General features: G+C 45.0%; 5 protein-coding genes across 5 annotated transcripts; 3 read left to right on the top strand and 2 right to left on the bottom strand.

The window, feature by feature from the left end:
* Positions 1-3,190: 3,190 nt before the first annotated feature.
* On the bottom strand, positions 3,191-3,691 carry C8R40DRAFT_1019625 (uncharacterized protein; the record flags this gene model as incomplete). Its single annotated transcript, XM_046222980.1, has 2 exons — positions 3,191-3,345; positions 3,403-3,691. Coding segments are annotated over 2 exons (444 nt in total), but the record flags the coding sequence as incomplete, so codon positions are not given.
* Positions 3,692-13,364: 9,673 nt separating this feature from the next.
* C8R40DRAFT_1071826 (uncharacterized protein) lies at positions 13,365-15,005 on the bottom strand (the record flags this gene model as incomplete). Its single annotated transcript, XM_046226385.1, has 10 exons — positions 13,365-13,384; positions 13,456-13,516; positions 13,577-13,637; positions 13,696-13,824; positions 13,922-14,007; positions 14,260-14,491; positions 14,517-14,528; positions 14,668-14,730; positions 14,820-14,849; positions 14,881-15,005. The coding sequence occupies 10 exons, from the start codon at positions 15,003-15,005 to the stop codon at positions 13,365-13,367; spliced, it is 819 nt and encodes a 272-aa protein (XP_046083430.1).
* A 624-nt stretch (positions 15,006-15,629) lies between these two features.
* C8R40DRAFT_1071825 (uncharacterized protein) lies at positions 15,630-19,562 on the top strand (the record flags this gene model as incomplete). The annotated part of the gene is made up of 16 exons (XM_046226384.1): positions 15,630-15,714; positions 15,900-15,948; positions 15,993-16,036; positions 16,493-16,505; positions 16,591-16,639; positions 16,983-17,083; positions 17,196-17,391; positions 17,445-17,472; positions 17,523-17,714; positions 17,983-18,015; positions 18,069-18,226; positions 18,386-18,428; positions 18,486-18,667; positions 18,727-18,907; positions 18,972-19,037; positions 19,390-19,562. 16 exons carry the CDS (start codon positions 15,630-15,632, stop codon positions 19,560-19,562), a joined length of 1,593 nt encoding a protein of 530 aa, XP_046083429.1.
* Positions 19,563-20,971: 1,409 nt separating this feature from the next.
* On the top strand, positions 20,972-22,181 carry C8R40DRAFT_1173737 (uncharacterized protein; the record flags this gene model as incomplete). The annotated part of the gene is made up of 4 exons (XM_046232070.1): positions 20,972-21,009; positions 21,061-21,224; positions 21,281-21,661; positions 21,709-22,181. The coding sequence occupies 4 exons, from the start codon at positions 20,972-20,974 to the stop codon at positions 22,179-22,181; spliced, it is 1,056 nt and encodes a 351-aa protein (XP_046083428.1).
* A 957-nt stretch (positions 22,182-23,138) lies between these two features.
* On the top strand, positions 23,139-24,996 carry C8R40DRAFT_1173736 (uncharacterized protein; the record flags this gene model as incomplete). Its single annotated transcript, XM_046232069.1, has 7 exons — positions 23,139-23,237; positions 23,315-23,647; positions 23,700-23,883; positions 23,933-24,103; positions 24,154-24,219; positions 24,277-24,481; positions 24,534-24,996. 7 exons carry the CDS (start codon positions 23,139-23,141, stop codon positions 24,994-24,996), a joined length of 1,521 nt encoding a protein of 506 aa, XP_046083427.1.
* Positions 24,997-25,022: the final 26 nt, after the last annotated feature.

Here is a 25,022-nt window from a genome sequence, read left to right as displayed (position 1 = left end):
ACATGATACAATATATTCTTTTACACTATGTTCAAGTATCTTAAGTAATTACCCAACCTCTGCAAATGTCCGTTGTTTGAAGCTAATTTTCTTTACACCTGCCTTAAGCTCCCTACTTGCTCCACAAATATTGAGACATTAATTCTAAGTGATGTTGAAGTTCTACATGACTTCTAACCACATATTGCTTTTCCATTACCACCTCCACTATTTGGAAACACCAACCACAACTGCCTCTTGTTCCGGAATCTCCTTTCCAGGCTTTTATTTCCCATTAGGAGCTCCTACTCCTACAACTCCTGTTTCCTAGTAACTCTAATGATCCTATGTTGATGTTTGAACGATTCATAGCACTCAATCTGCTCAATGCTTACCAGCTCACAAGTCTATTAACCCACGCTGGCTGTTGTCTTAGGGATCTCTCTGGAAGTTCCAGAAATTACCTTAAGGGTTACACTTCACATTCTCCTGCTTTTAGTAAGTCATTGCAGTTATTTGTCACAGTTCCCATAGCTCCTTTTCAGCTTCACCTTGCTCCTAGCACTCTACAATGTAGACTATCTATACCACCTCTACCAATAAGACCAATTCTGACCCAGGTGTTGCATTATACCAAGCTCTCCCATTAACAAATAGACTTGTTGTGACAAAATGTCCATAATGTCAACAAAATGACCTTCTACTTCCAAAGCTGAAACCAACATACAAAAAAGTGCTTCATCTAATGGAAACACAACACATGCCCACAAATTCAATCAAACCACCAGTTCAGTTGCCATTATGGTAGTAGCTGGTCAATGACTTCTCCTCGACTCTGTTCTAAAACAGTCATTTGGGGATGAAACCTCTAACAAAGTGGGAACTTCAGAAGGGCATTATCCAGTGGCTGGGGAACAGACATTGGAACAGCTTGTCATAAAGTATGCAACCCCTATTATTTTGTTGGAGTTGACCCATGTGCCTTGATGCACAGTATGCCAATACCCACCCATTTCCTTTTCCGTGTTGACCACTACCTTATCTTTGACTCCTATATGCCATCCAGTTCATTACTTATGTCTTGTATTATCATAGAATACCTCATTTGTTTCACCCACCTCGTTGTATAAGTGAGGTATATCTTTTCTATTTACTTACTTCATTATTCTTACTTACATGTCTCTCATAGTTCTTACATTTGTTCTTGGGCTGTAGGGTACTAAGAGACTCTAATATAGTTGTTTCACTCACCTTGCTATACAACTGAGTCCTTACATTCATTCTCTGGCTTTTAGGTTATGGGCCCCATAGCTGCTAAATCAGTCACAAGAGAATACAGCAAGTAAACAACTCACATTGAGCACACAGAACATACTGTAAACACACACACTTAATCTACACATCAACAAATTACCTATGTTATCAAGCATACCATTCATGTATGTTCTTCCTGTAGAACAACAGTTTGCAGGGATGAATCTAGCATCATGGAAACTACAGCTTAAAATTTTACTCACTGTGAAGGGACTGTAGGGTTATATTGATGGATCGATCCCTCGCCCAAGTCCTCCACAGACAACACTGAACAATTGTCAATGATGATGTATCTCTTTTTCTTGAACAAGTCCTTCTTGACTGCCGAGAGAGTGAGGTGTGTTCATCCGATGTCTTTTGTGGAAATCTCGGTGGGAAAAGCAACCAAAAAGTGCTGCAAATACTTCATATCTTTGAATAACGTCGCAATTGCTTGAATAACCATTGTTTTGCCCATTCCCGAGGGTTCATGGATTAGTACTAACAGCTGTTTCTCAGGTTCCCCTGTGAGGTATGATCGTACACTTGCCTTCAGCAAGTCTTTTACATGTTGTTGCTTCTTGTTCGGCTGCGTGCGTGCTTTGGCAGAACCGGCGTTAATTGCATGCACATGTACTTGATGTTAGTACTCACCTTTGTTAACGTCCTGGAATTAACGTGGTATGGTATGACAACGTTACTGAGGTGTAGTTGTATGCTTTTCAAATATGTTCAGTAACACCACATCCTTTATCTGGTTCAGTTGTACTTCCTTCCTCAAACCAGTGTTCAAATCCTCTGCTTCCTGCGCACAGTATCACATTTTCCAAAGGACATCCACTGCGTTTCAGCAGCTCTGATATTCTGCAGTGGTGGGAGTGCCTGACCTTGTCTAGCAGCAAAATTGAAAACAGTCTGATTTACAGATTCTGCGTTCATTGTAAAGGTTTTGGATACATCATTAACAGGGGGTGTTTACTTATCGGGCCATTGATCACAATTTTGATCAAAACATCGTGGGAATTACAGGAAACAATCTGCTGTCGTATTATACCCCACTCAGAGCCCACTCTTTCTACCGTCTGTCTTCCATGGTGCACTGCTCAATAAAGCGTAGAAGCCTGACTACGTGAATCATCGCCATCCATCATGTAGTCCGAATTCATCCAGGGAGCTACTTTCAATCTGTTCATCATGTATTGTTTACAAGACTCTGTACAACACTTCGGACATTTCTACAATTTTACTTTGTCATTTGCTGTCATTGTAATCACATGTTAGGTTCTTCTTTTCAATGATTACCAAATTTCTACTTACAACTACTTCATGTACCTCCAACCTTCATTCTACCACCTTTCTGTGTGCACAGTGTTGAAATCAAGCTGCTCATCTTCCTCCCTCAGGGACGCCAATGGATGCATTACAAAGTGTTTCTCCTCAAACCCATGCAGTAACCTTATTGTGCCACAACCACGACTATGCCATAGTGCGACATATGCGCTGAACGGATTGATATCTGGACCTCTGCACGGTTTCTCCAAGTCCACAATGATGTACTCCAGTGTCTGGCCCTGCCCTTTGTAGTCAGTGAATGCATAGCCCAGTGTCAAAGCTACTTGTCTTTGGTTTACCGTTCTTCTTGACCTGTCCGGCAAAACGATAGTGAATGACGCTTCAGTTGGTATGATTGGAAGAAGGCCATCTTCAATGCTTTCTATCTTCACATTTGTCTTTCCACTGGGACAAAAGAACACAGCAATACCATTGCTTTCATGCTGATTGCGACCTCAACCCTATGTGTGAGATTACCAGTGTGTTTTATGGTCTTCTTTGCTATGCTCATGCACTGGTTAGTCAACAAAGGGGAACCTTTTGCTGTGTTTTTAGCTGGGCAGGAGTACAACCAAGTCTTATTTACTGCACAATGCTGATGTATGGCACTCGCATTCCACCTTTTCCTTGCCAAATTATGCGGTGTAATCAACACTGCATTGCTCCACTCTGGGCCTTGGAAGTCTGGTTTGGGGTTGTCTAGTATGTTGAGACGCAGGCCATGAAGAACTTCAATGTCTTCTCTGGTACAAGACCCCGTCCTCAATCAATTCAGTAATTCCTGCCATCATTTGTCACGTACCCTCATCTGCTGTCGAAGTGTCACAACCTTGTCGAAGCAACTGTAAATTTCTTGCCCTTTTTGTGCATGTTTACCTGTACACTTGGGATGGTATAATGCTGCTTCACCATTTGCCACAGGTGGGAATTGATGGAAATCCCCACATAGTATCACATTTATTCCACCAAAATACAGTCCTTCACCAGGTTTGTTGAGCTTGCTACGAATGTGTGTGACAATATCACTAAGGTTAGCCAACAGATCTTTTGTTGCCATCGAAACCTTATTAATGATCAAGTACTCCACTGGTCCTATGTTGGCCACCCTTTCCTGTGCAGTGTACACCGATCCTTCTACCCAGTTCTCACCTTGCGGCCCTCCAATTGACAGACCTGCCCAGGTATGGACTGTCCAACTGGATATCAATGTCGCCGCGACACCCAAAGTAGTGGTCTTTGCTAGTTGAGGTTCAAGATCCATGGTTTTGAAGGTTTCCGTTACTGCATTAATTGCAACGGTTTTCCCCGTGCTTCCCGGTCCTTGAAGGATCATCAACATCTGTGTTGGTTTCAATCCGCGAATTGTGACATGTAAATGGTCTTCCATGATATCATGAAACAACTTTTGCTCCGTATTCAGCATATCACATAGTCGCGGTTCACCCTCCCCTGTGGATGGAGTATCCGTAACTGGTTCAACTTCTGGCAACGAAGTATGGCCACTGACACTGCCAATATCATCCATGTTGTCATTTACAACTACCATGTCTTTCACTGCATATTCCTTTAGCACATCCACCCACTCTTCATATTGCACTTTGTCCAGTGCAGTACATCTCTTTGCCAATGGCACTGAGGGGTCAAACTGATACTGCCTTTGAAAGATCCCAGCATCGAATGCATGTTCCATTGTGGTCACTCTGAACCACTCTTCATGCCCTTTCTCCATATGCTGAGCCCCCAATATATCCTCCTGTCAAGTCCGTGCCGCGGGCCTCCATTCCGCCGCTCGGGATTCCGTAGATCCATTCCTTATTGTAATCTCTCCCTATTGTTCTTTCTCGCTACACATACCCTTTCATTCTAGTCTCTCATTATTGTCTTTTACTCTTTCGTTCTAGTCTCTCCTTATTGTCTTTTACTCTACCCTGCAGGTACTACTCGTATAGCTCCTAGTAGTTAGTCTGGCGCTCCGCACCGCCGCGCCGTTCTGTAGATATAAATACTGCCTGTACGCTACTGTAGTTCCTCAGTTTAATTATCGACTTAGATTCCCTCCTTAACTCTGTGCTCCTCTAAGTCTTCAGGCTCTCCGCCTTGAAGTACTCTCTACTATAACCTCAGGACTTAGACGTTCTCTGGTTCGCTCCTCGTCACCGGCGATTCCGCCGCTCTGACCTGGCTGCTACTTAGCTCCTCTCTCTCTACTCTTGATCTCCGGGGACTAATGGCGTAACGGCGGTGTTGTTAATAACTTCACTACTGTCCCACTCGTCTTCCGCACTTAGACACCTTGTGGCTTTGGCACGGTTACACGGTGTACATGATCTTAACAGTATAATTAAACTCAATCCGTTAACATCGTACTGACATATCATTTTTTATGCCTCCAAAAACTCGAGCTCAATTTAGAGCTAACTCCGAAGAAAACACTTTCTTCACCACAGCCCAATCATTTGCCCCTTTCTCCGACTCTATCTCTGCCATCGGTCAACCACGTCGCCGTAATCGCGGTTTCGGTCCAGCCACAGTTCCTACTACGTCGACTCTTCCTGAAGCCATGGAAGAAGAACAACAATTTGAGTACAGCACCTTGTACACTGGTGATGGACAACCTGTCCAAGTCTTGACCCCTCGCCGTGGACAACCCCCCATGGTCGCTCCGGCTCGGGGCTGTTCAACTACTCGAATTGATTCTCCAATTCTCCAAGCCATCGCCCGCCGTTCTGGGAAACAACCCCAACGTCATGCTGCTTCTGAATCTCCTCGTGACCCACCTCCTCACTTCAATCTGGACGCTGGTGATCACGATGATCAAGACCCTCCTGTCGACCCCGACGATCCGGGTGCCGACAATAACAACGACGATCTGGATGACGATTCCGGCGGTTTACCGCGTGGTGAGCCTGGTGACCCCAGTGGTCCTGGTGGTCCCGGCGGTCCCGGCGGTCCTGGTGGTCCTGGTGGACCCTGTTCTCCTATCTCTCCTGACATCCCCAACGAGCAACGTGCTATGTTGGAGCTCCTCTCGGGATTCAAGGGTTCCATTGAAACCCTCGGTACCGTCCTCGCCACTCTCGGCCGTCCTTCTGACAGCTCTGAATCCAAGAGCAAGGTCAAGGAGCCAGAGGTATTCGACGGTTCGGACCCCCGAAAACTCAAGACGTTCTTCGTCAATCTCGCCCTGGTCTTTAATGACCGTCCAAAGTACTTCACCGACTAACGGAAGGTGAACTACACTCTTTCCTATCTCAGTGGGTCAGCCAAAGAATGGTTTGTCCCGGATATTCTCGACCCAGATCTCGACTCGCTGCCGGCCTGGACGTCGTCCTTCACGGCTCTTGTAAAGGAGCTACAGGACGATTTCGGCGTTTACGACGCCCAAGGCGAGGCCGAAGATGCCCTCGGCAACCTAAAGATGAAGGAAACCGAGAACATCCGGAAGTATAACATCCGGTTCAACACCCTGGCTGCTAGTACCAACTGGGATTCTGCTGCCCTGAAATGGGCTTATGAACAAGGCTTAGCTGAGCGCATCAAGGATGAAATGGCGTGTTTGCCCCGAACCGGCGACGCTCGCCGCCTATCGTCTGGAAGTTCTTCGTATTGACAACCGTTACTGGAAGCGCGAAGAAACTAAGAAGCGTGAGGCTGGTAAGCCTTTTGTTGCTTGGAACCCGAAGAAGGGTTCCTCGGACTTTAAGACTGGTTCTACTAACCAGCAAAACAACTCTCAGCCATCTGGCTCTTCGGCGCCGTTCACGCCGAAGCCTAAACCTTTCTCTGGTGGTAAGCCTAACAATAATGGTAAACCCCAGAACTCTTCGAATTCCGGCCAATCCGGCGGTCAGCGCCCCGCGTTCAACCATCTTGGTGCAGATGGGAAAGTCCTTCCCTCCGAGAAGGAAAGAAGGATGAAGAACAACCTTTGTCTCTTCTGCGGTGGTAAGCATCAGATCGCTGACTGCAACAAGCGAAAGGCCCGAGAATCGAAGGGCTGTGCTGCCGAGGTTGAAGAAACCCCCGAAGCAACCGTTGAGGTTGTTGAAGAGGAATCGGAAAACTAGTCCGCAGCTCTTGTTCCCCGGTACGAAACAGGAGCTGCGTTGATCAGGTTCGTACCTCACCTGGGGAGTTATATCTCAACGCGTGTGCTCTTTCTTCCATTGAACGATCTCTTGTAATATCATTAACTACTGAATTTCCTTTATCCGATTCAGCCGCGCCGGCCGAACCCATCTCTGCTCTTCTTAAATTTCCTACTCTTGTTGATTCTGGTTCTACTGACTCTTTCATCGATACTCATTATGTTTCTCAAAATTCCATTCCTACGACCAAAATCTCTCCTGTTAATCTTCGCCTTTTTGATGGTTCATTATCTTCTAAACCCATTACCGACATGGCGGATATCGCCGTTCGGTTCCCTTCTGGCGAGCTGCTCCTATTACCATTTTATGTTACTCATTTAGATTCATCTTGTAAAGCAGTATTAGGTTACAGTTTCTTATCCCGCTACAATCCATTGATTGACTGGGCATCTCGAAACATTACGTTCCATAACACTTCACACTTTGATTCTCCACAGACGTCTGTGCCTTCTGCTATCAACCCTGTTGTTGCAAAGGTCGCTATTCCGCTACCGGAACTTTTGCCGTCGGTTTCACTGACAATTCTGGAGACCCCTCCCGGGGACTCACTTCGCTCTTGCTCTCGTCCCCGCTCTCGGACTTCACGGGCCAAGCCCTTTCGTCCAAATTCCCCTTTGAACCCATCTATTCTTACCCTACGGTCTCTCAATTCGCTGCTCAACTGGAAACTCCCGAGGTCGACATTGCACTTGTCAGTGCTGCAGTCTTTAATAGGGCTTGCAAGGACGCTGGTATGGAACCCATTCTTCTTCGTGCTATCCACTCAGAGGTCGCGGCCCGTGCTGCCGACCGCTCCTCAACCACTCCTACTGTCCCTCCACTCCATCCTTCTATTCCAGAAGAGTACGCAGAGTTTGCAGATGTCTTTGACGAGATTGCTGCAGATTCATTACCTGAACACAGACCCTACGACTTGAAGATTGAATTGGAAGAAGGCGCTTCGCCGCCTCTCGGCCGTATTTATCCTTTGTCTGAAAAGGAATTAGTTGCCCTTAAAGACTTTATTGACAAACAGCTGGCTACTGGTGCCATCACCCCATCATCCTCTCCTCACGGTGCTCCGGTCCTTTTTGTCCCGAAGAAAGACGGCAAACTTCGCCTTTGCGTCGATTTCCGTGGACTCAATTGTATTACCAAAAAGGATCATTACCCACTTCCACTCATATCAGATCTTCTCGACGCTCCGAAAAGAGCTAAAATATACACCAAATTGGATCTCGCTCACGCTTATCATCTGGTCAGAATCGCTGAAGGTGATGAATGGAAGACCACCTTTCGGACCCATTACGGCTCTTACGAATGGAAGGTTATGCCGTTCGGCCTTACGAACGCCCCTGCGGCTTTCCAGCGGTTTGTTAATGACATCTTCTCTGACATGCTCGATGTCTGTGTTCTTGTCTATCTTGACGATATTCTAATCTACTCTGATACGCCAGAAGAACACCGAGAACACGTCAAGGAAGTTCTTCGGCGGTTACGGAAACATCGGCTTTACGCAAACCCCGAGAAGTGCGAATTTGATATGGATACTGTTGAGTATTTGGGTTATATTCTTTCTCCCGACAGATTGACTATGTCCAAGGAGAAAGTTCAGACAGTTCTAGAGTGGGCGGTTCCGAGGAAGGTTAAGGACATTCAGTCCTTCCTGGGTTTTGCAAACTTCTATCGTCGTTTTATTTACAATTATAGTGATATTGTTGTGCTGATGACTCGGCTTACCTGAAAAGGCGCGTCCTGAATCTGGGACAGCAGCTGTCAAGAGGCCTTCGAAAATCTCAAGACTGCTTTCACTTCTGCGCCGATACTGGCCCATTGGGAGCCAAATCGCCCACTTATCGTGGAGACCGACACTTCCGACTATGCCATTGCGGCTATTCTTTCCATCCAATATGCTGACGGTGAAATTCATCCTCTAGCCTTCCTTTCCAGAACGCTTCACGCGGCAGAACTCAACTATGATACCCACGACAAAGAGCTACTGGCCATCTTCGAGGCCTTTAAAGCTTGGCGTCATTATCTGGAAGGCTCGGGTGATCCGGTGGACGTCGTCACCGATCACAAGAATCTTGAGTATTTCTCTACTACCAAGGTTCTCACACGCCGACAGGTCCGATGGTCTGAATTTTTACATCAATTTAATATGGTCATTCGCTTCCGACCGGGGAAACTCGGCGAGAAACCTGATTCGATAACTAGACGCTGGGACGTCTACCCTAAAGAGGGGGATATCGGCTACGCCCAAGTGAACCCTCATAACTTTTGCCCTATCTTTACTAACGAACAACTCACTGCGTCTCTTCGAGCTACCTTCCTGGAAGGCCCGGTTTTACGAGCCTCGATCATCATGGATATCGAAGCCCTACACCAGGCTATCATTCTCGCTCTTCCCGCCGATCCGAGCTCCGTTGTTGGTTTGGAACTTGCAAAAGATACTTCCAATGAACGTTGGAGCTTAGGTAGTGACAAGCTACTACGCCTTGACGACCGTATTTATGTTCCGAATCACGGCAATCTTCGCCTTCAAGTCCTTCGTTATTTCCATGATCATCCACTCTCAGGCCATTTTGGCCAAAACCGCACACTAGAAGCTGTACGTCGTCAATACACCTGGCCCAAGGTCAGAGACTTTGTTCGTGACTACATTACCTCGTGCACTATCTGTGATCGCAATAAGCCCCGCCGTCATCGGCCTTACGGCTTGTTGAAACCTTTGCCGGTTCCGGTCCGACCATGGGATTCCATCTCCATGGACTTCATTGAGCAACTGCCAATGTCGAATGGTTACACAGCTATCTTAGTCGTTGTGGATCGATCTTCCAAGCAAGCTATATTTATTCCAACTCACGATACCATTACTTCCGAACAACTAGCTGAGCTTTTTGTTATTCACATCTTCTCTAAGCATGGTGTTCTTAATCATGTTACTTCCGATCGTGGCTCCGAATTTGTTTCGGCGTTTTTCCGGGCTCTTGGTAAAGCGCTCTCCATGGAACTTCATTATACCTCTGGATATCATCCGGAAGCCGATGGGCAGACTGAGCGTGTCAATCAGACTCTCGAGCAGTACATCAGGATCTATTGTTCTTACCAACAAGATGACTGGTCGCCTCTACTTCCGATCGCCGAGTTCGCCTATAATAACGCTCCCAATGCTTCCACTGGTATTACTCCATTCTTCGCTAACAAAGGATACCACCCTAACATCACCGTTCGGCCCGAGGTCGATATGAAGTCTGATCTAGCTAGAGACTTCGTCGTCAACCTCGATGAACTCCACGTTTTCCTTCGAGAGGAAATCCTCTTAGCTCAGTCCCGTTACAAGGAACAAGCTGACAGAAAGAGAATCTCGCACCCGGAGTTCCCGATCGGCTCCGAAGTATTTGTTCTTGCTAAGCACATTCGCTCTACTCGTCCTACTGAAAAATTCTCAGAAAAATATCTTGGTCCTTTCAAGGTCATTAGTCAACCTGGTACTCTGTCTTACGAGCTCAAGCTTCCGGATTATCTTCGCCGCATTCACCCGATCTTCCACGTCTCACAGCTGGAGCCGGTTACACCGAACCCTTTTCCGAATCGTACTCAATCTCCTCCACCTCCAATTGAAGTTGATGGTGAAGAGGAGTACAACGTTGCCGAAATCCTCGACTCCAAGCTGGACAGAAGGTACAAACGTTGTCCTCTACGTTATTACATTCGGTGGGCCGGTTATGAAGGTACCAACGATGAGTTCTCTTGGGTTGCTGCTGATGAATTACACGCTGACGAACTTGTACCGGCGTTCCACGCCCGATACCCTCACAAACCTGGACCTTGATCACAAAAACATTTATTCCTTCCTGCACTTTCGCCATGCTCTGCCGAAGTTTACTTTGTGTGTTTAGAGGGTAAACATGATAATAGCAACTTGAGTGTTTACCTCTCTTTCTTAAATTGCTTATTTCGTTTTCTTAGTTACTATTTTACTTGTTCTTCAATCACACTTAAGCTACTTAAACTTCAAAAACTAATTATTTCTTACGCCGCTTTGCGGCCCACTTGCTTTCCGATTTCAAAATCGAGTTAACATTTTTTTATATACAAAAGCAAAAAAGAAGAAAAATTGTACAGGAGGCAGAGGACTACAAGAAGTTTACAAGAAGGGCCGCAGGGCCGATGTCCGATGTCCGTGATACAATTACTCCACTACCTCCTTCTCCTTCCCTTTCTCGGAGGGTGCCGCCTTCGCCCTCTTCGGCGCCGGCGCCCCTTCCTCTCCTTCCTCCACTTCTTCCCGGTCCTTCTCCATTTCCCCTTCAATCTCCCTTTCCTCCTCCTGGTCACTATCCACGACCCTACGCCTCTTCTTCGACACACCCGATGGTCCGGCCTCTGGTAATTCGGGTGGAGACTTCCTTCTCCTTGCGGCATCCGTAATTAACCAATCCAACTTGCGGTTAAAGTGTCGGTGGTACGAGTTGGCCTTGACGTTGTCATCGCGCAGCTGCCGATTATCAGCGAGTAATTGAGCCATCTGGCTCTCAAGGACAGCCAGACATTCGCCGGTGGGGTTGGAACCTCCTTCTCATTTCCCCATGGACGGCTGTCCGGAGTACGAGCACCGGACCTTGGCATCGTGACAGGGTTTACATATTATTGAACTTCTCTTGCCAGCCTGCATCTGGCAAGAGATCTTCTTCACCCTGCATCGTCTGCAGGGCTGCTTATCGTCGTCGTCGTCGCCGTCATCACCATCGTCCGGGTCTCCGCCGACTGGCTAAAGAATTTTCCAAGTTAGCACTAGCGCAATAATAGCCAAAAGGCTACTTACCTCTGCCCTTGCCTTTCCTTTGCCCTTGCTCTTTGTCCTCCAAATCTCTACCACGGGCTGCCGCGGAGATACCAACACCTCACTGGGAGAGGTCCCCCGTTGACTCCTAGCGGTCGCCGCAGCGGCCAACAACCTCCTCCGCTCTACGACCTCCTCTTCTTGTTGTCGAGCCTGTCTGGCCCGTTCTTGTGCCTCCTGCGCCTTTCTCTTTTTCTCCGCTGCCGCCCTTGCAGCCTCTTCCTCAGCCTTCCTTCTTGCGGCCTCCACCGCCTTCCTCGCTCTCACCTTCTCCACCCTTGCCTGCGCCTTCCTGATGATATCGTCTTCGTCTTTGTCCTCAAGGTCTTCCTCCTCGTGAGCGGCAGAGTCGGAAGGTGGTGGTGGAGGCTGTGGTAAAAGGCGCGACCTTGAGGAACCAGCGGTCGAGGTGACAGTGGTGGTAGTGCGACTAGTGGACATTGTGGACTTAGGAGTTTTTGGGAAACTTCGGTCTTATCGGCAAAACTCTGGGCCTTTTATACGGCAAAACTGCGCATGGACCAGCAAAAATTTTCCTTCGAATTGTGTTTGGTGTACGGTGAACCGAAAAATTTTCACTGATGACCAACGCCAATTCCCGGTACCAACGGCTTTTGAAAATTTTCCTGCTGACTGATGGACCAAATTCCCGACGCTGACGGCCTTTAAAAAATTTTCTCTGGTGACTAACCAACTCCTGGTATTAATGGCTTTCGAGGGCTCAAGCCTAAGAGGGGTATACTGTCAAGTCCATGCCGCGGGCCTCCATTCCGCCGCTCGGGATTCCGTAGATCCATTCCTTATTGTAATCTCTCCCTATTGTTCTTTCTCGCTACACATACCCTTTCATTCTAGTCTCTCATTATTGTCTTTTACTCTTTCGTTCTAGTCTCTCCTTATTGTCTTTTACTCTACCCTGCAGGTACTACTCGTATAGCTCCTAGTAGTTAGTCTGGCGCTCCGCACCGCCGCGCCGTTCTGTAGATATAAATACTGCCTGTACGCTACTGTAGTTCCTCAGTTTAATTATCGACTTAGATTCCCTCCTTAACTCTGTGCTCCTCTAAGTCTTCAGGCTCTCCGCCTTGAAGTACTCTCTACTATAACCTCAGGACTTAGACGTTCTCTGGTTCGCTCCTCGTCACCGGCGATTCCGCCGCTCTGACCTGGCTGCTACTTAGCTCCTCTCTCTCTACTCTTGATCTCCGGGGACTAATGGCGTAACGGCGGTGTTGTTAATAACTTCACTACTGTCCCACTCGTCTTCCGCACTTAGACACCTTGTGGCTTTGGCACGGTTACACGGTGTACATGATCTTAACACCTCCTCTGTCCATAGTGCTTCTTTTGCAACTATGCCGCCATCGTCATCATCCTCTACATCAATGCCAATGTGCTGTTGATCTTTTTCTGCTGGTTTGTATGCCGTGTACTCCTTTTCCTGCTTTGATGCTGACTGGTCTGAGCAGTGATAGAAGTACTACACGTTTTCAAGAAACATGTCATACTTCCATACAGATTGATCCACAAACACATCCCAAGCTTCATCCACAGTCCGGAACCCAACCACCAAATCTGACAATTTTCTTCACGGCTTCAACACAACCATCATCATCAGCTTATACAACAACCTGTCTTCTGTATGGTGATTGCGGGAAAACCACCGTCCAACAAACTGAGGCATTGTCTCGTGACCTTCCAAATGTATTACCCATCCAGGCTTTGGTCGGAAATTGTATTTATATCGATGCCTAACACATGCGCATGCACTTTCTTCAGAGTTGTTCTCATGTGATTTGCTCAAATACTGTTCATATGTGTTGCAAAAGTAGGACAAAATGTTATAATCTTCCAGACCGTCGCCACACTTCGAATAACCTTGCAGCTGGTTTTTGACTGTGATCTTTCCATTTTGTGTTGTCAACCGCACACTGTCTTCCTAGCTTGATTGTTAGTGCCCTTCTTACATTTACATTTCTGTTTGTGTTTAATAACTTACATTTGCAGTTGAATCCCAGGTAGCTTCTACAGCACCAACACTACTGTCGTTAGCTGTCACCCTCATCCATATTTGCTTTCATTAGCACCATGTTTCTGTCTAGAATCCAGAAAACTCACCTCTTTGACTGCAGAGCTTCAAATGTTTGCTGCAATGCAGCAGATATACCATCCAGATAGATTGGTACGGAAAAGTGGGAAATGTAACGGTCACCCCAACCCATCAAGTTTGGGGGCAGTGAGTTCTTGCTCTCAACTCAATGACAGTGTGCATCATGTGATCAATTAATGGCCAACTTGTTGGTAATCTGGATTTTTCAACTCCTGTTTCTGATGATATGCATACCGTTTCACCAGTATCATGGACTCATTTGATGATTTGTGTTGCTTCTTGGATGCATACACCATGAAGTAAAATGTCATGTCTTTTGTCTACTCTCCATTTGTAATCAGCTTAATGTCGTTGTTACATCTGTGTCTCCATGATTGTGCTATTATACGCATTCACATAGCCTACAGATTGTACCATCCCCCATTTGCCTGTTTAATCCAGTTGGAGTCTGAAATGGGCCATGGCACTTGGTTCTTGCACACTTGACGCCGTCCTTTGACAATCAAACAGTGCCCCATTGAACAGTGATGGACTTGCAATGATCATGTCAACAACCTCTGTTCATCTCGCACCTTCATCATATATTCCGGGTTATTTGGCAACAGGGGACAATTAAAGGATAATGACGGGGTTGTATGCAACTGCATAAGATCCTGGCTGTTGAGCCCAATGTCAGCGGTTATATTCTTCGCTACAAATTCGGACACCTTCTTGTGAAAAGCCTCTGACCACAGACAGTCCTTCATGGCAGTAGTCAACAGTGCACCATCCAAAAATATACCAGGTGCGTAACATGCCTCTACCCTGCAATTCCATCATGCCAACATACACTTTCACCTTGCTAAAGATCCCAATTTCGCAATTAAATCGGTTTTGTCACACTGTTATTCTGAACAGGGTCTCTAATGTTACTTTCATGATGAAATGAAAAAACCTTGCCGCTGCGAATGGATCCACCGCAATATTTCTCACACACGTACTGTGCTACTGGGTCCCTGTTTAGGTTGAAAGTTGTCAAAGTCGATTCGCTCTCTAGCAAATACCTGGGTGACTGGATGATAGATATTGGAAGGTTTCAGTGTGAGCTATAATGAAGGTGGATTGACCATCATAACCAAATCTGTGAACGCACACTGACTCAGCTTTAGTTTGAGCCCATGACCTGCAAACAGACTGCAGATATCTGCGAACACAGTGCTCTCATCACGGGATTTGAATATGGTCTTTTTCTTCGTTCGTCTTCTGCTGCTTGTGCGAAATCAGCAGGCTTCAATTTCTTGATTCCTGTGTGGTGCTGTACATATTCTGCATGTGTCATTCTTATTGTTGCCAATGAACATATCTGGCACTTTTGCAGAATGCCAAACACTTGGAAAACAAACTGCATGTCCCTGCGGAACCTCCGGATTTGAACAATTTGTTGAAGTATTTGTGAGTGCATATGCAATCAGTTCTGTGTGTGTTATATGATTGCCTTCAACATTGATGATGCCATGCACTTGGATAGGAATCATGCCTGCAAGTTACTTCAGACACAGGCTTTATCTAAAGGGCACATCCTTTGTCGCACCTCCTTTATCATTTGAATCCTTGTCGACTTATTTGACTTCTTCTTCTTCCATGGGTCCTGCGTTATGGTTAAAATTACAAACAACTCCTTTTTTATATCCACTCACCTATTGCATAAGCACTGTTGTCTTCTGTAAGGTCCCCTTCTTCTATATCTTCTGCATCATTATGCTCATTTACATACCCAGTGTGCTCTTTTTCCAGAAGCATTACTTGATCTGACCACTTCATGTTTCCTCATATCTCTACCGGTATGCCATCTTCTGGCAATAACGACAAATTTTTTTCCGATATCTCAATTCCTGAGTACAAAGGATTATTTGTGATCAACCACCTCAGTGCATCAGTCACTCATCTCCTGTGAATGGCTAACATGGGTGCGAGCGCCTTCAATGGTACATTTTTCAGCCCTATGAATGTAACCACGATTGTTACTGCCAAGATCGAAGGCCTGGGTGGTAGGTACCCATCATTAACCATACCCACAATCTCCTGTGTATTCAAAAAGTACAAAGATATGTTGCCTTTCAACCCACTTGTTAGCAGGTCCACAGGCAATGATCTACCACCTTGCTTTTTGGGATACAGCTTCACAATATATGCCGCTGCAAAAAAATCTGGATACCAACACCCTCTCTGGTAGTGTCAGGATCCACAACTCAAATGGTATTGCTCCTACCCATATCTGATTTGTGAGTGCTAACCATGACCGTTGTCCTTCTGTTAATTTTCATAGGCATTCACAACAACTATACCGAGGGATGGTATTTGTGAAAGAATGTGTGTACAGGAGCATTGAGTTATGCAACCTATGTGCTGGATGGGGAATTTCCGGTTTCAGCAGGTGCACATTTCGAAACTTCAGCTCTTTGTTCTCTTCAACATCAGCCCTCAACAGTTCCCTTGCTCATACACAGCACACAACTACTTCTGTATTGGCATTTCTTGTTCAATTTATGTATTGATCAACTAAGCTGCACCGTTGCTTCTCTGTCAGTACCGTGTACAATGGTCCTTTTATCACTTGTTCTACTGTCTAACAACAAATGTCAGTACACAACTATCTGGGTTATGACGATATCTAACTTTAGCTTCAGGACATGCACTGAAAAAATTAGACTGTTTTCTATGGGGTCCTTCCATGTCTTAATGTGTTATTGTTGGTCTCTTCCCATTGTTCAATTGCAACATGGTTTGTATGAAAGGCATAATGATATCAACACAAAGTGTTTCCAGCCTCTGTACAATTGTGCGTTTCAAGTGAAGATTTGAACTGTTCAGGTTTACTTGGTGTAATTTGCACGCCTCTTTTATGTGCACTTTTGTTGTTTCAGTGCACAACTGCTCAAGTGGATTGATGAATGTCAACGTTGGGATGACACAGTGTGTTATTTACTGTTTGGCGACAACCTTTAAGGAATGTCTATGGACTACCATCCGCCAACGCCCCTCGCATGTACCCCATTGCCTTGAAGCATACAGGCTACTGACCATTGCGTTCAGACATAGCAACGGATCATACCAGCATGCTATTTTTTTTTTGTGTCCGCTATCATCATGTGCTTTGGAATTTTTTTTTCCTGTAAAGACTTGTATAAAGTCTGCAATTTGAGCATTAATCTAAAGATCTGTCCTTCCCCCACTCTTATTCTTGTTGTAACTGTCTACCCAGCAACAGCCACAATTCATCAAGAATAACTCCCAATTGCTTTTATACCACCAACAGCTTCACAGCAGTAACTCTTATCTCAGCCGACATGATAATGCTCTTCCTGGACCAGAATATCACTTCTACAATGATTGGGACGTGAAAAGCCTCAACCGTTTGTATTGCACATGGTTGGATGTGTCTCGGCGCAGGCAAACTTTATGAGTTTAAAAAAATCAATCTCTTTGCTGCTTACTCCCAATACAGCCACAGATAAATAAAAATCAACAGCTTGCATCGGTCTGCTTTGCTGGGCCGGGCACAAGCAGGTCCCTTCCCTCAGGACTGGGCCCCTGTGATATCAAAATTGAAAGAGCTCACAAAGCTTCTTACCAAAAGCAATACAGACCCAAGCTGTAACTTATGGTTCGATGATGGTGGTAATGTCGATGACACTCATGTTAAATTTGGTGCACCGTGCTTCAAGGTACTTCCCTTTTACATCGGTTTTGATTTCAATTAACGACTCGTACATTCAAGGCTCAGGGTTACGGTGAATCTGCTGATGGTGAGATCTCTCAGTCCCTTCATAATACAATTACTTACTGGTAATAATAGATTGCCTTGCAGATTTGGTCTTGCCTCACCAACAATCAAATGCTCACTGGACGCAATTGGCACCATATATCACCATGCTTGACTTCAACCTCATCGATCACACTGGAACTACAATCACCGAGGCCATGCTTCCTGATGCTCTGAGTGGTGCTACTGTTGACATTGCATTTGTCCTTCGTGGTTGGAAGTTTGGTCAGGAATAGTATTGGAGTTTTGCTCTTGACATTCAACAAGTAGTGGTTCTTCATCCTGAACAAAATTACAATGTACTTCCCAACCAAATGTACAATGTGGTAACTCCACCATGCCGCAGCTCTACATATCACCCTCTGACCCCAGTAACTCCTTTGAATGTTAACTCACCTTTGAACAACACGTATCCTTCCAAAAACATGTATGCCAGCTGCAATAGTAACATACCACATTCTCCAGTGAGTTCATCTGCTGAAATTCAGACCAGGATCAACAAATTTTGGCTCACCATCGAACCAACGTGAGTTGCACTTTATTTTTCTTTTCACCCCTCCCTCCTAAGTTATGTACTAGTGCGTGCTCTGTTTGCCAAAGTGAAATCCGCTTTTAGCAATACCTTCATAGGTAACAACCAGTCGGACCACTTCACCAGTCGTAGTACCGGTCCCACATTGGACGCCTCAATTGCGGCAATCATGGCACATTGTACAATCCTTCTGGCAGTACCTTTGGTACTCCATTGGCTATACACTTGGATCTTCCAATGCAACATGTTTGTTTCCTTCTACTGCTTGCATCTGTGTACCCATCCGTCTCGCCTTTCAGGATACTCAAAGCAGACACATCTCAGTAGCATGGTATCACTACCTGCTCAAAATACTACCTTACAGAAACATGCAGCTAATATGGTACCTCCTTCATCGTCATATGCCCGTAAGTCAGCCTTTTTTTTAGACACGGGTCATGTTGCTTATGCACTTCTTTGTTCAGGGGAACTACCTCTTGCAAACAAAGAGTTGTTACCAAATGTTACTGAGAACAACTTCAAATACATTGACTCTGGTCAAACATTACTTCAACATAGTGACTTCAACCTACCCATACCCCATCATCAAAATGGTGTTTTGCCCACTACCTTTGACCACGAGTTCGAAACCAGGCTTATGAACACTGTCAATATTGCACGCATGCAACACCTGTCCCAATCACTTAGTCCCATATCACTCTGCAGGACCATGTTCACAGTATGAATCATGGCAATCTGCAGTTCCCGTTCACTTTGAAAGACAGACGCGGAGACCAGGCCTTCAAAGTACAGGTCATGGCGGAGGAGTTCAACTACATGAACAACATCTCTAGTTCTGTCCCAAATGGTAAGGATCCTGTTGGATTCATCAGCTCTGTTGCTGAAGGTACGTTGCCAGAAACCCCGACATAGAGTTCTGTTGTGATGCCAAAATTCAACTGTGACAATAGACTACCAAGTTGTGCAATCACCAAGGACAATGCCAGCAATGTTTTCAATGACACCGATAAAAGTATGTATGTTGTACTTTGCATGAAGACATTCTTACCCGTCCGCTATGTAAGGTTCATCTGTGCAGTTAGGTGAACAACCGCAAGTAACGGAAGTCGCAAGTAGTCCATGCAGGAACACCAATGCCAATGTTTCCACGAAGCTCGTGCAAAGCACTAACATTCACGGGATGTAATCACTTTGTTCATGCGCACAACTCATTGACGTTGTACATATCTCAGGTGTTCCTATAACGTCGAATAATCCTTCCTACATAACATTAGGAACTGACCAACGTGAAATACTTTTTGTCCAACCACCTTCATGTTCATCATTACATCTCTCTAACCAAGTTTGTATGCTCTAATGTTTGCTTAGCTTATCCTCTGCCCCCTCCTCCATTCTATCCAGTTTCCAACAGCACAGACAAAGGCAGGGGAAAGGGAAAAAAGAGGGCAGTGCCTGATGATGTTGGCCCCTCGGTGCCGGCTAAAGCTGCTAAGATTGATACGGACCCTCAACAAATAGCTCTGCTGGCCACGGTGGATTAACTTATGTCGATTGCTTTGCGACAGGCACTGACACTCAGTCTACAATAGCAGGTATTGCCCTAAAAGTCACAAAGCTGACACATTCCCTTACATTTCAAATCCTCCTCCCTACAATTTTTCACACAATAAAAGTCACATAGTTGACACCTTCGTCATCTTTTCAAATTTACTGCTATTCATGTTTTCTTTTACTGAGTCAAATGCACCGGGATTTGTGGCGACAATACTGCACGTATGTCTGTACCTGGTGTATATGCATTCCTCCTTCGGTCATTTCATATATTTGAAACATTCCATATCAGCGTATCTCAAACGGCCTTTTATAAGACTCACCATGGTTAACTTTATCTCATAACCCACAATGGACGAATTCTTGACACAAATCACTGAACCCAGCCAGAGTTGTTTGTTACTTGGTCACATTGAGATGCACTCTGAGTATGGCCGTAAACAAACGCCGATCGTGTATGGTTCAAACCAATTCCATGCAAAATGGTCATATGAAAGCGGTGCGTCTATGTTCCCTTTTTGTCCTCATTTGTTCAGAATTGTAGTCAACATTAAGTCCTGCACTAAGGAACTCAGTGATGTACTTATTTGAGTTAACATTCATGAACATACCTCAGAATACGTTCAGGGCGTAAATGAGTATCCGACCATAGTACTCGGTTATCCCAATGAGCAGCATGACATGGTCTCAGGCAACTATTATAATCAGTTGTTGTCTCTTTGCGAGCAATTGTATAAAGATATCAAATAAAGCAACTTGGTATGTGTTATCGTTATCAACATCATTTTTGCGAATGACATCTTCACAGCCTTCATGCGATATACAAAGTTGGACACCACTTGACTGTGACACAATTGACTTGCAATTGAGTGATTGCTGTGTTGTTTGTCCGTTTTCTCTTGAATCAACAAACTCCTAATACAGCGACATAGGTCTCCGGCATACACACACGGAAATCAACTCCCACCTGCCAAATCTTACTCAACAACATCTTCTGTACTCTGTAAAGGTTGGCACCCTGGTTACGTTGAAATCGGGGCTTTCGTCGAGGCAGAGGTGGAGCTTCACTTGTGGAAAACACCTTTGACAATGCACTATAATGTGATTGCCCACCAACTCACAATTCTTGTACAGGATGTTGATTTCAGTGGTTTGGGTAACGGAAAGCACTTTTAGTTACATATCTACGTCCACCATCTATGTACTAAACAGTCTATCAATCCCCTGTATTCAACTTTGACCACTTTAACGTACTGATTATCAGATAACGGGAATTGCCGAAAAAACGCTCATGACTTCGGGCAATACACTGCATTCTTATCACTACCACCATCCAGCACAAACACAGCATCGCCCGACAGAAATTTTAACATTTTTTCTTTCCATCCCGTCTTTTCCAATGTCGTCCAGCCCTCAAACAAAAACAATACCTGATCTGTAATATTTTCTATCAGACGTTATTCATCATTCTGAACACACTATGTGTAGTCCTGCCGAGATTCGAGACGAAATTATTGCGTACTGGGACCCTATTGTGGTGGCTAATTTTTCCCTGTGCTGCAAGTTACACCACTCGATCGTGTCCGAGTTCACCACGCGGCACTATAGTGTACAACGTGCATACGGAAAATATTTCACGTTCGCCGAAATCGGTCAGCTCCAGGACTTACAGGTGAAGACTCGTGTGCTGTTATTTTCTCTACCTAAGATAAAGTCCGCACACAGGCAGATACGGGTTTGATCGCCTACGGACCCACTGTACTGAACTTTTTCACTCAAGCCTCACTGCGTTCACCTCTTGATACCGTCTGCCAACTGCATCATTGTTTATCAGTGGGCCTGTGGTATATGGCTAAGGAGTATGCTTATGAACCCGAGCAATCGCAACTGAAATCGTTCGAAAGTGACGTTGTACGAGCGAAGGAATTGTTGCGCCAGAGCAGAAGCGACGATGTCGATGAAATGGCCGACTTTCAAGAGGTATTATCTGGTATCGTGCAGACGTGGTCCTTTTACAAAGGGTGTAAACACATTCGATTGGTTGCTTCCTCAGGTTCACCCCTCGAAGTTGTGTTTTCACTACCTTCAAGTGCGTGGGCTTATTTGTATCAAGTTATCATCTGAAATTCAGCTCAGCATGCCTGATGAACGTGTTCACCCACCGTGCAGCGTACAGTCTCTTTCCTCAGATGACTTTGGTCGACGATATCGCACTTATCAACAGCGTGGACGTCACAACCACAGATGACCAAGTCGTTCATATTGCAAACTTCAGCCGCCTGGGTTTCACCTTCCTCAATATGCCATCGATTGCGATGACCACCAATCCCGACAGCGCTTTGTCTTTCTTATGTGCACGTTCAGTGGGCGACAGGCATTGTCATGTAATAAAATTCGACCATTTCGGTACTGCTGACCCGAAACCGGACTTTATCGAAGCCCACAGTTGGAATATGAGCTATCATTTGAATACCACCAGCTTCACGTACATGCCTTTAGGTACGAACCACTCAAAATTCGAATACACCATTGCGCCACAGCTGTGGGATTCGACAATGGCGAAATTGATTACATTGGGGCGGCTTGAACAACTATCTCACTTACAGTAAGCCATTCCTCTTTCCATTTTTCACATTACCGACATGGTTGTCTAAACAATGTCAGCGGTGATGTGTCAATATTGTGCTGCCAAGTTCTGTCACGCGCGGAAGTCTTTCAGGAGACGAAGAAGAACCCAATGTGGGCTACATATCATAGAGTACTATCAGCAGCAATCCAAACCGGCTGCGTCTTAGCATCGGATACGGCCCACGAACTTTTTACACTGTTGTTCACGATTTTAGAACGTTATCAGGGATCATCGCTGGTTAGTGCATTGCATGTCACATGAGGCAGATTCTTACATCCAGTGACAAGACCATCGAGGATAATGCAAGTACTGCAATTACAACCTCGACCACACAACTTTCACTAACGTTGTCAATTCCCGGAGCCCAAATCAATCCGGCGGAGTTACCTGGTTTGCAGAGATGGTTGGATTTTTTCAGAAGCAGTAACGTATTGTTCAACATGATCGTATTAGAATGAGCACTGCAGTTTTAGTACCGATACATACACTCCCGAAGAAAGCTACTTTTCATAGGCATAGTTGCACACCGGGGGAATTCTATGTTAGGCATTGTACGCTCTAAGCTCCACCTGTGTCGCAGCGTGTAAATAAGAGACGAACGATGTGACCAAGCAAGGTGTAGGTACCCGCAGGGGTACACTGGTTATGGTAAGGTGCCACGCTACTTTCTGGGCTATACCAGATCTAGATCTTAGATGATTCGGTTTGATATGTCTTCCGTCTTTTCTTCCTAGATCGAACATCGATCCAATTGAATACTACAGTTTGATCATCTTTATTTACTTACAAGTATCCTGTTTAGTGTTCGTTTCGTCGCTTTTTAGCGACGAGCGATATTCCATAAATGTGTCTTTACATATGTAGATAATAGTAGTGCCAATTGGTATAACTACAGATTTCAGTTGCAAATATTGTCTTTTGTTCGTTTACCAAGATAATGTCGATGGATTTACAGTTTGAAGGTGTGTGTGTTACGGTCGAATTGAGCTATGTTGTGTTAAAGGATGTTTTAGATGAAGATTCAGGTAGACCTGTGGTGAGTGAAATGTGATTGTCTTTGCTCTGTATGTTGAATGCTTTTGGTTTGCTTTGATTTTGTGTGAAATTATTCAGGCATCGGATTTGCGTAGCTTCATTTCTCTGGATTTCAACGATCGTCAAACATTATATGATCAAGTGGAAGGATTGATTGCGGAAAATACTCCGCTGCTGACACCACTTAACATGGTTATGCACTTTTTCAATGATGTCTTCTTTAATTGTCCACTTCCGGAGGCTTCAACTACGTCAATGCAACGTGTTGCATCCTTATCCGATCATGGTGGTTTGTGGCTTGTTGATTCTGCAAGAGAAGTTGTATCTGTTGCTGTAGTAGCTCAGATCAGTCCGTATGCAGATGACATAAAATGCGGTGAATATCTCGATATGAATGTGTACAATCAAGAGGTACGTTCTGAAGATAGTCGGTATCAAAAACATACTAATCTGTTTACTTTAGATAAACCTGGATTCACTTCGAAGAGCTTCTGCACGACTGTTTTTCAACCAAGTGTTTGCATCTCCGGATTTTTCGGATCGAATTGCAAACATATACGCCGCACATAATTCTCGTTTTGAAAAGTTGTTGAATATTCTGCAAGAAGCAACCGTGCAGTATCTCGATTCGGTAAAGGTTGTTGATGGTAAGTCTATGTGTGAGTTTTCAGATTATTATTTTGACGATTGCTCTAGATAAGTTGTATCCTGACCAAAGTATCAACATGAGTACATTTGTTGATCTTCATGAATTTGGTCATTACGGTCTACGGGGAAAAACAACAAACATATTCCAAAATGTCCCTGGTCGGAGAACAAGGCAATCATCTACAATGATGAATATACGTGGACGATTGCCAGATCCAAGTTAGGAATTTCTATCTTGTCCTGCAAATCAAAATTCATATCCATATTAGGAAAGTTGAAGTCATCTGAAAAAGAAAAGAATCTGAGGGCATTGTTGACAGACAAGGATGTCAATGGTATGTGTTGGATGTGCGAATGATGGTTGTGTTCAATGTATCTCGTTGTCTTTACAGATGTGGAAATTGGTGAACGGCTGTTAGGTCATTGGCCAGATTCGGACGGAGTGATTAGGTCCCTTGCGGAAAGACACGACTTATCTGCTGTTCGTATGCACATACCAGAGGTGTATGACTCGCAAGGAGCAGTAGTGCATCCTATGGATTATGAACGAGTTCTTACATGTGGTCGCATTGTTTCGGTTGAATTTAACTTCCATTTGTGAGTAGATTGAAATATGTCGAACCGATACTTATGTTCACGAACTGTTTAGGTGGGATATCACTAAAGGAAGCAATGGGAAAGCAGTGAATAAGCCGAATCGTATTTGCTCCAACATTATACGCAAACTTCGCGTATTACCTGAAGACGAAGATGATATGCGATTGTTACTTCATACCGAAGCAATTAAACGGGCTGATGATATTGATCGTCTTGCTGAAGAAAGTCGGTTAGCAGAGGAAGCGAGAGAATTGGCCCGACGAGAAGAAGTCCTCCGTTTGGAACAAACAATGGCGAAAGCGAAGTCTTTGGCTAATGCTAAAAAGATGCGCTTGGAAGAATTACGCGTTAAAACGACGAAGGATTCTTCGACTACTTCAACTAAACGAAGTGCCGTTGCATTGGCTAGTGGTAATTTAAGAAAATCTAAACGCCTTGAATTGAAGAAAGGATTGGCGGATGTAGGGGTTGAAGAAGGGGAAATCAATGAAGACATGTTCGTTGAGTTGAGCTGAAGGAAGAGTACAAGTAATGAATCATC

The sequence above is a fragment of the Lentinula edodes genome (genome assembly GCF_021015755.1).
Source record: "Lentinula edodes strain Le(Bin) 0899 ss11 chromosome Unknown C8R40scaffold_32, whole genome shotgun sequence".
In the NCBI taxonomy this organism is placed as follows: Eukaryota; Fungi; Basidiomycota; class Agaricomycetes; order Agaricales; family Omphalotaceae; genus Lentinula; species Lentinula edodes.
Note: the sequence above shows the minus strand (reverse complement) of the source record. Positions and strands in the feature narration are given on the sequence as shown.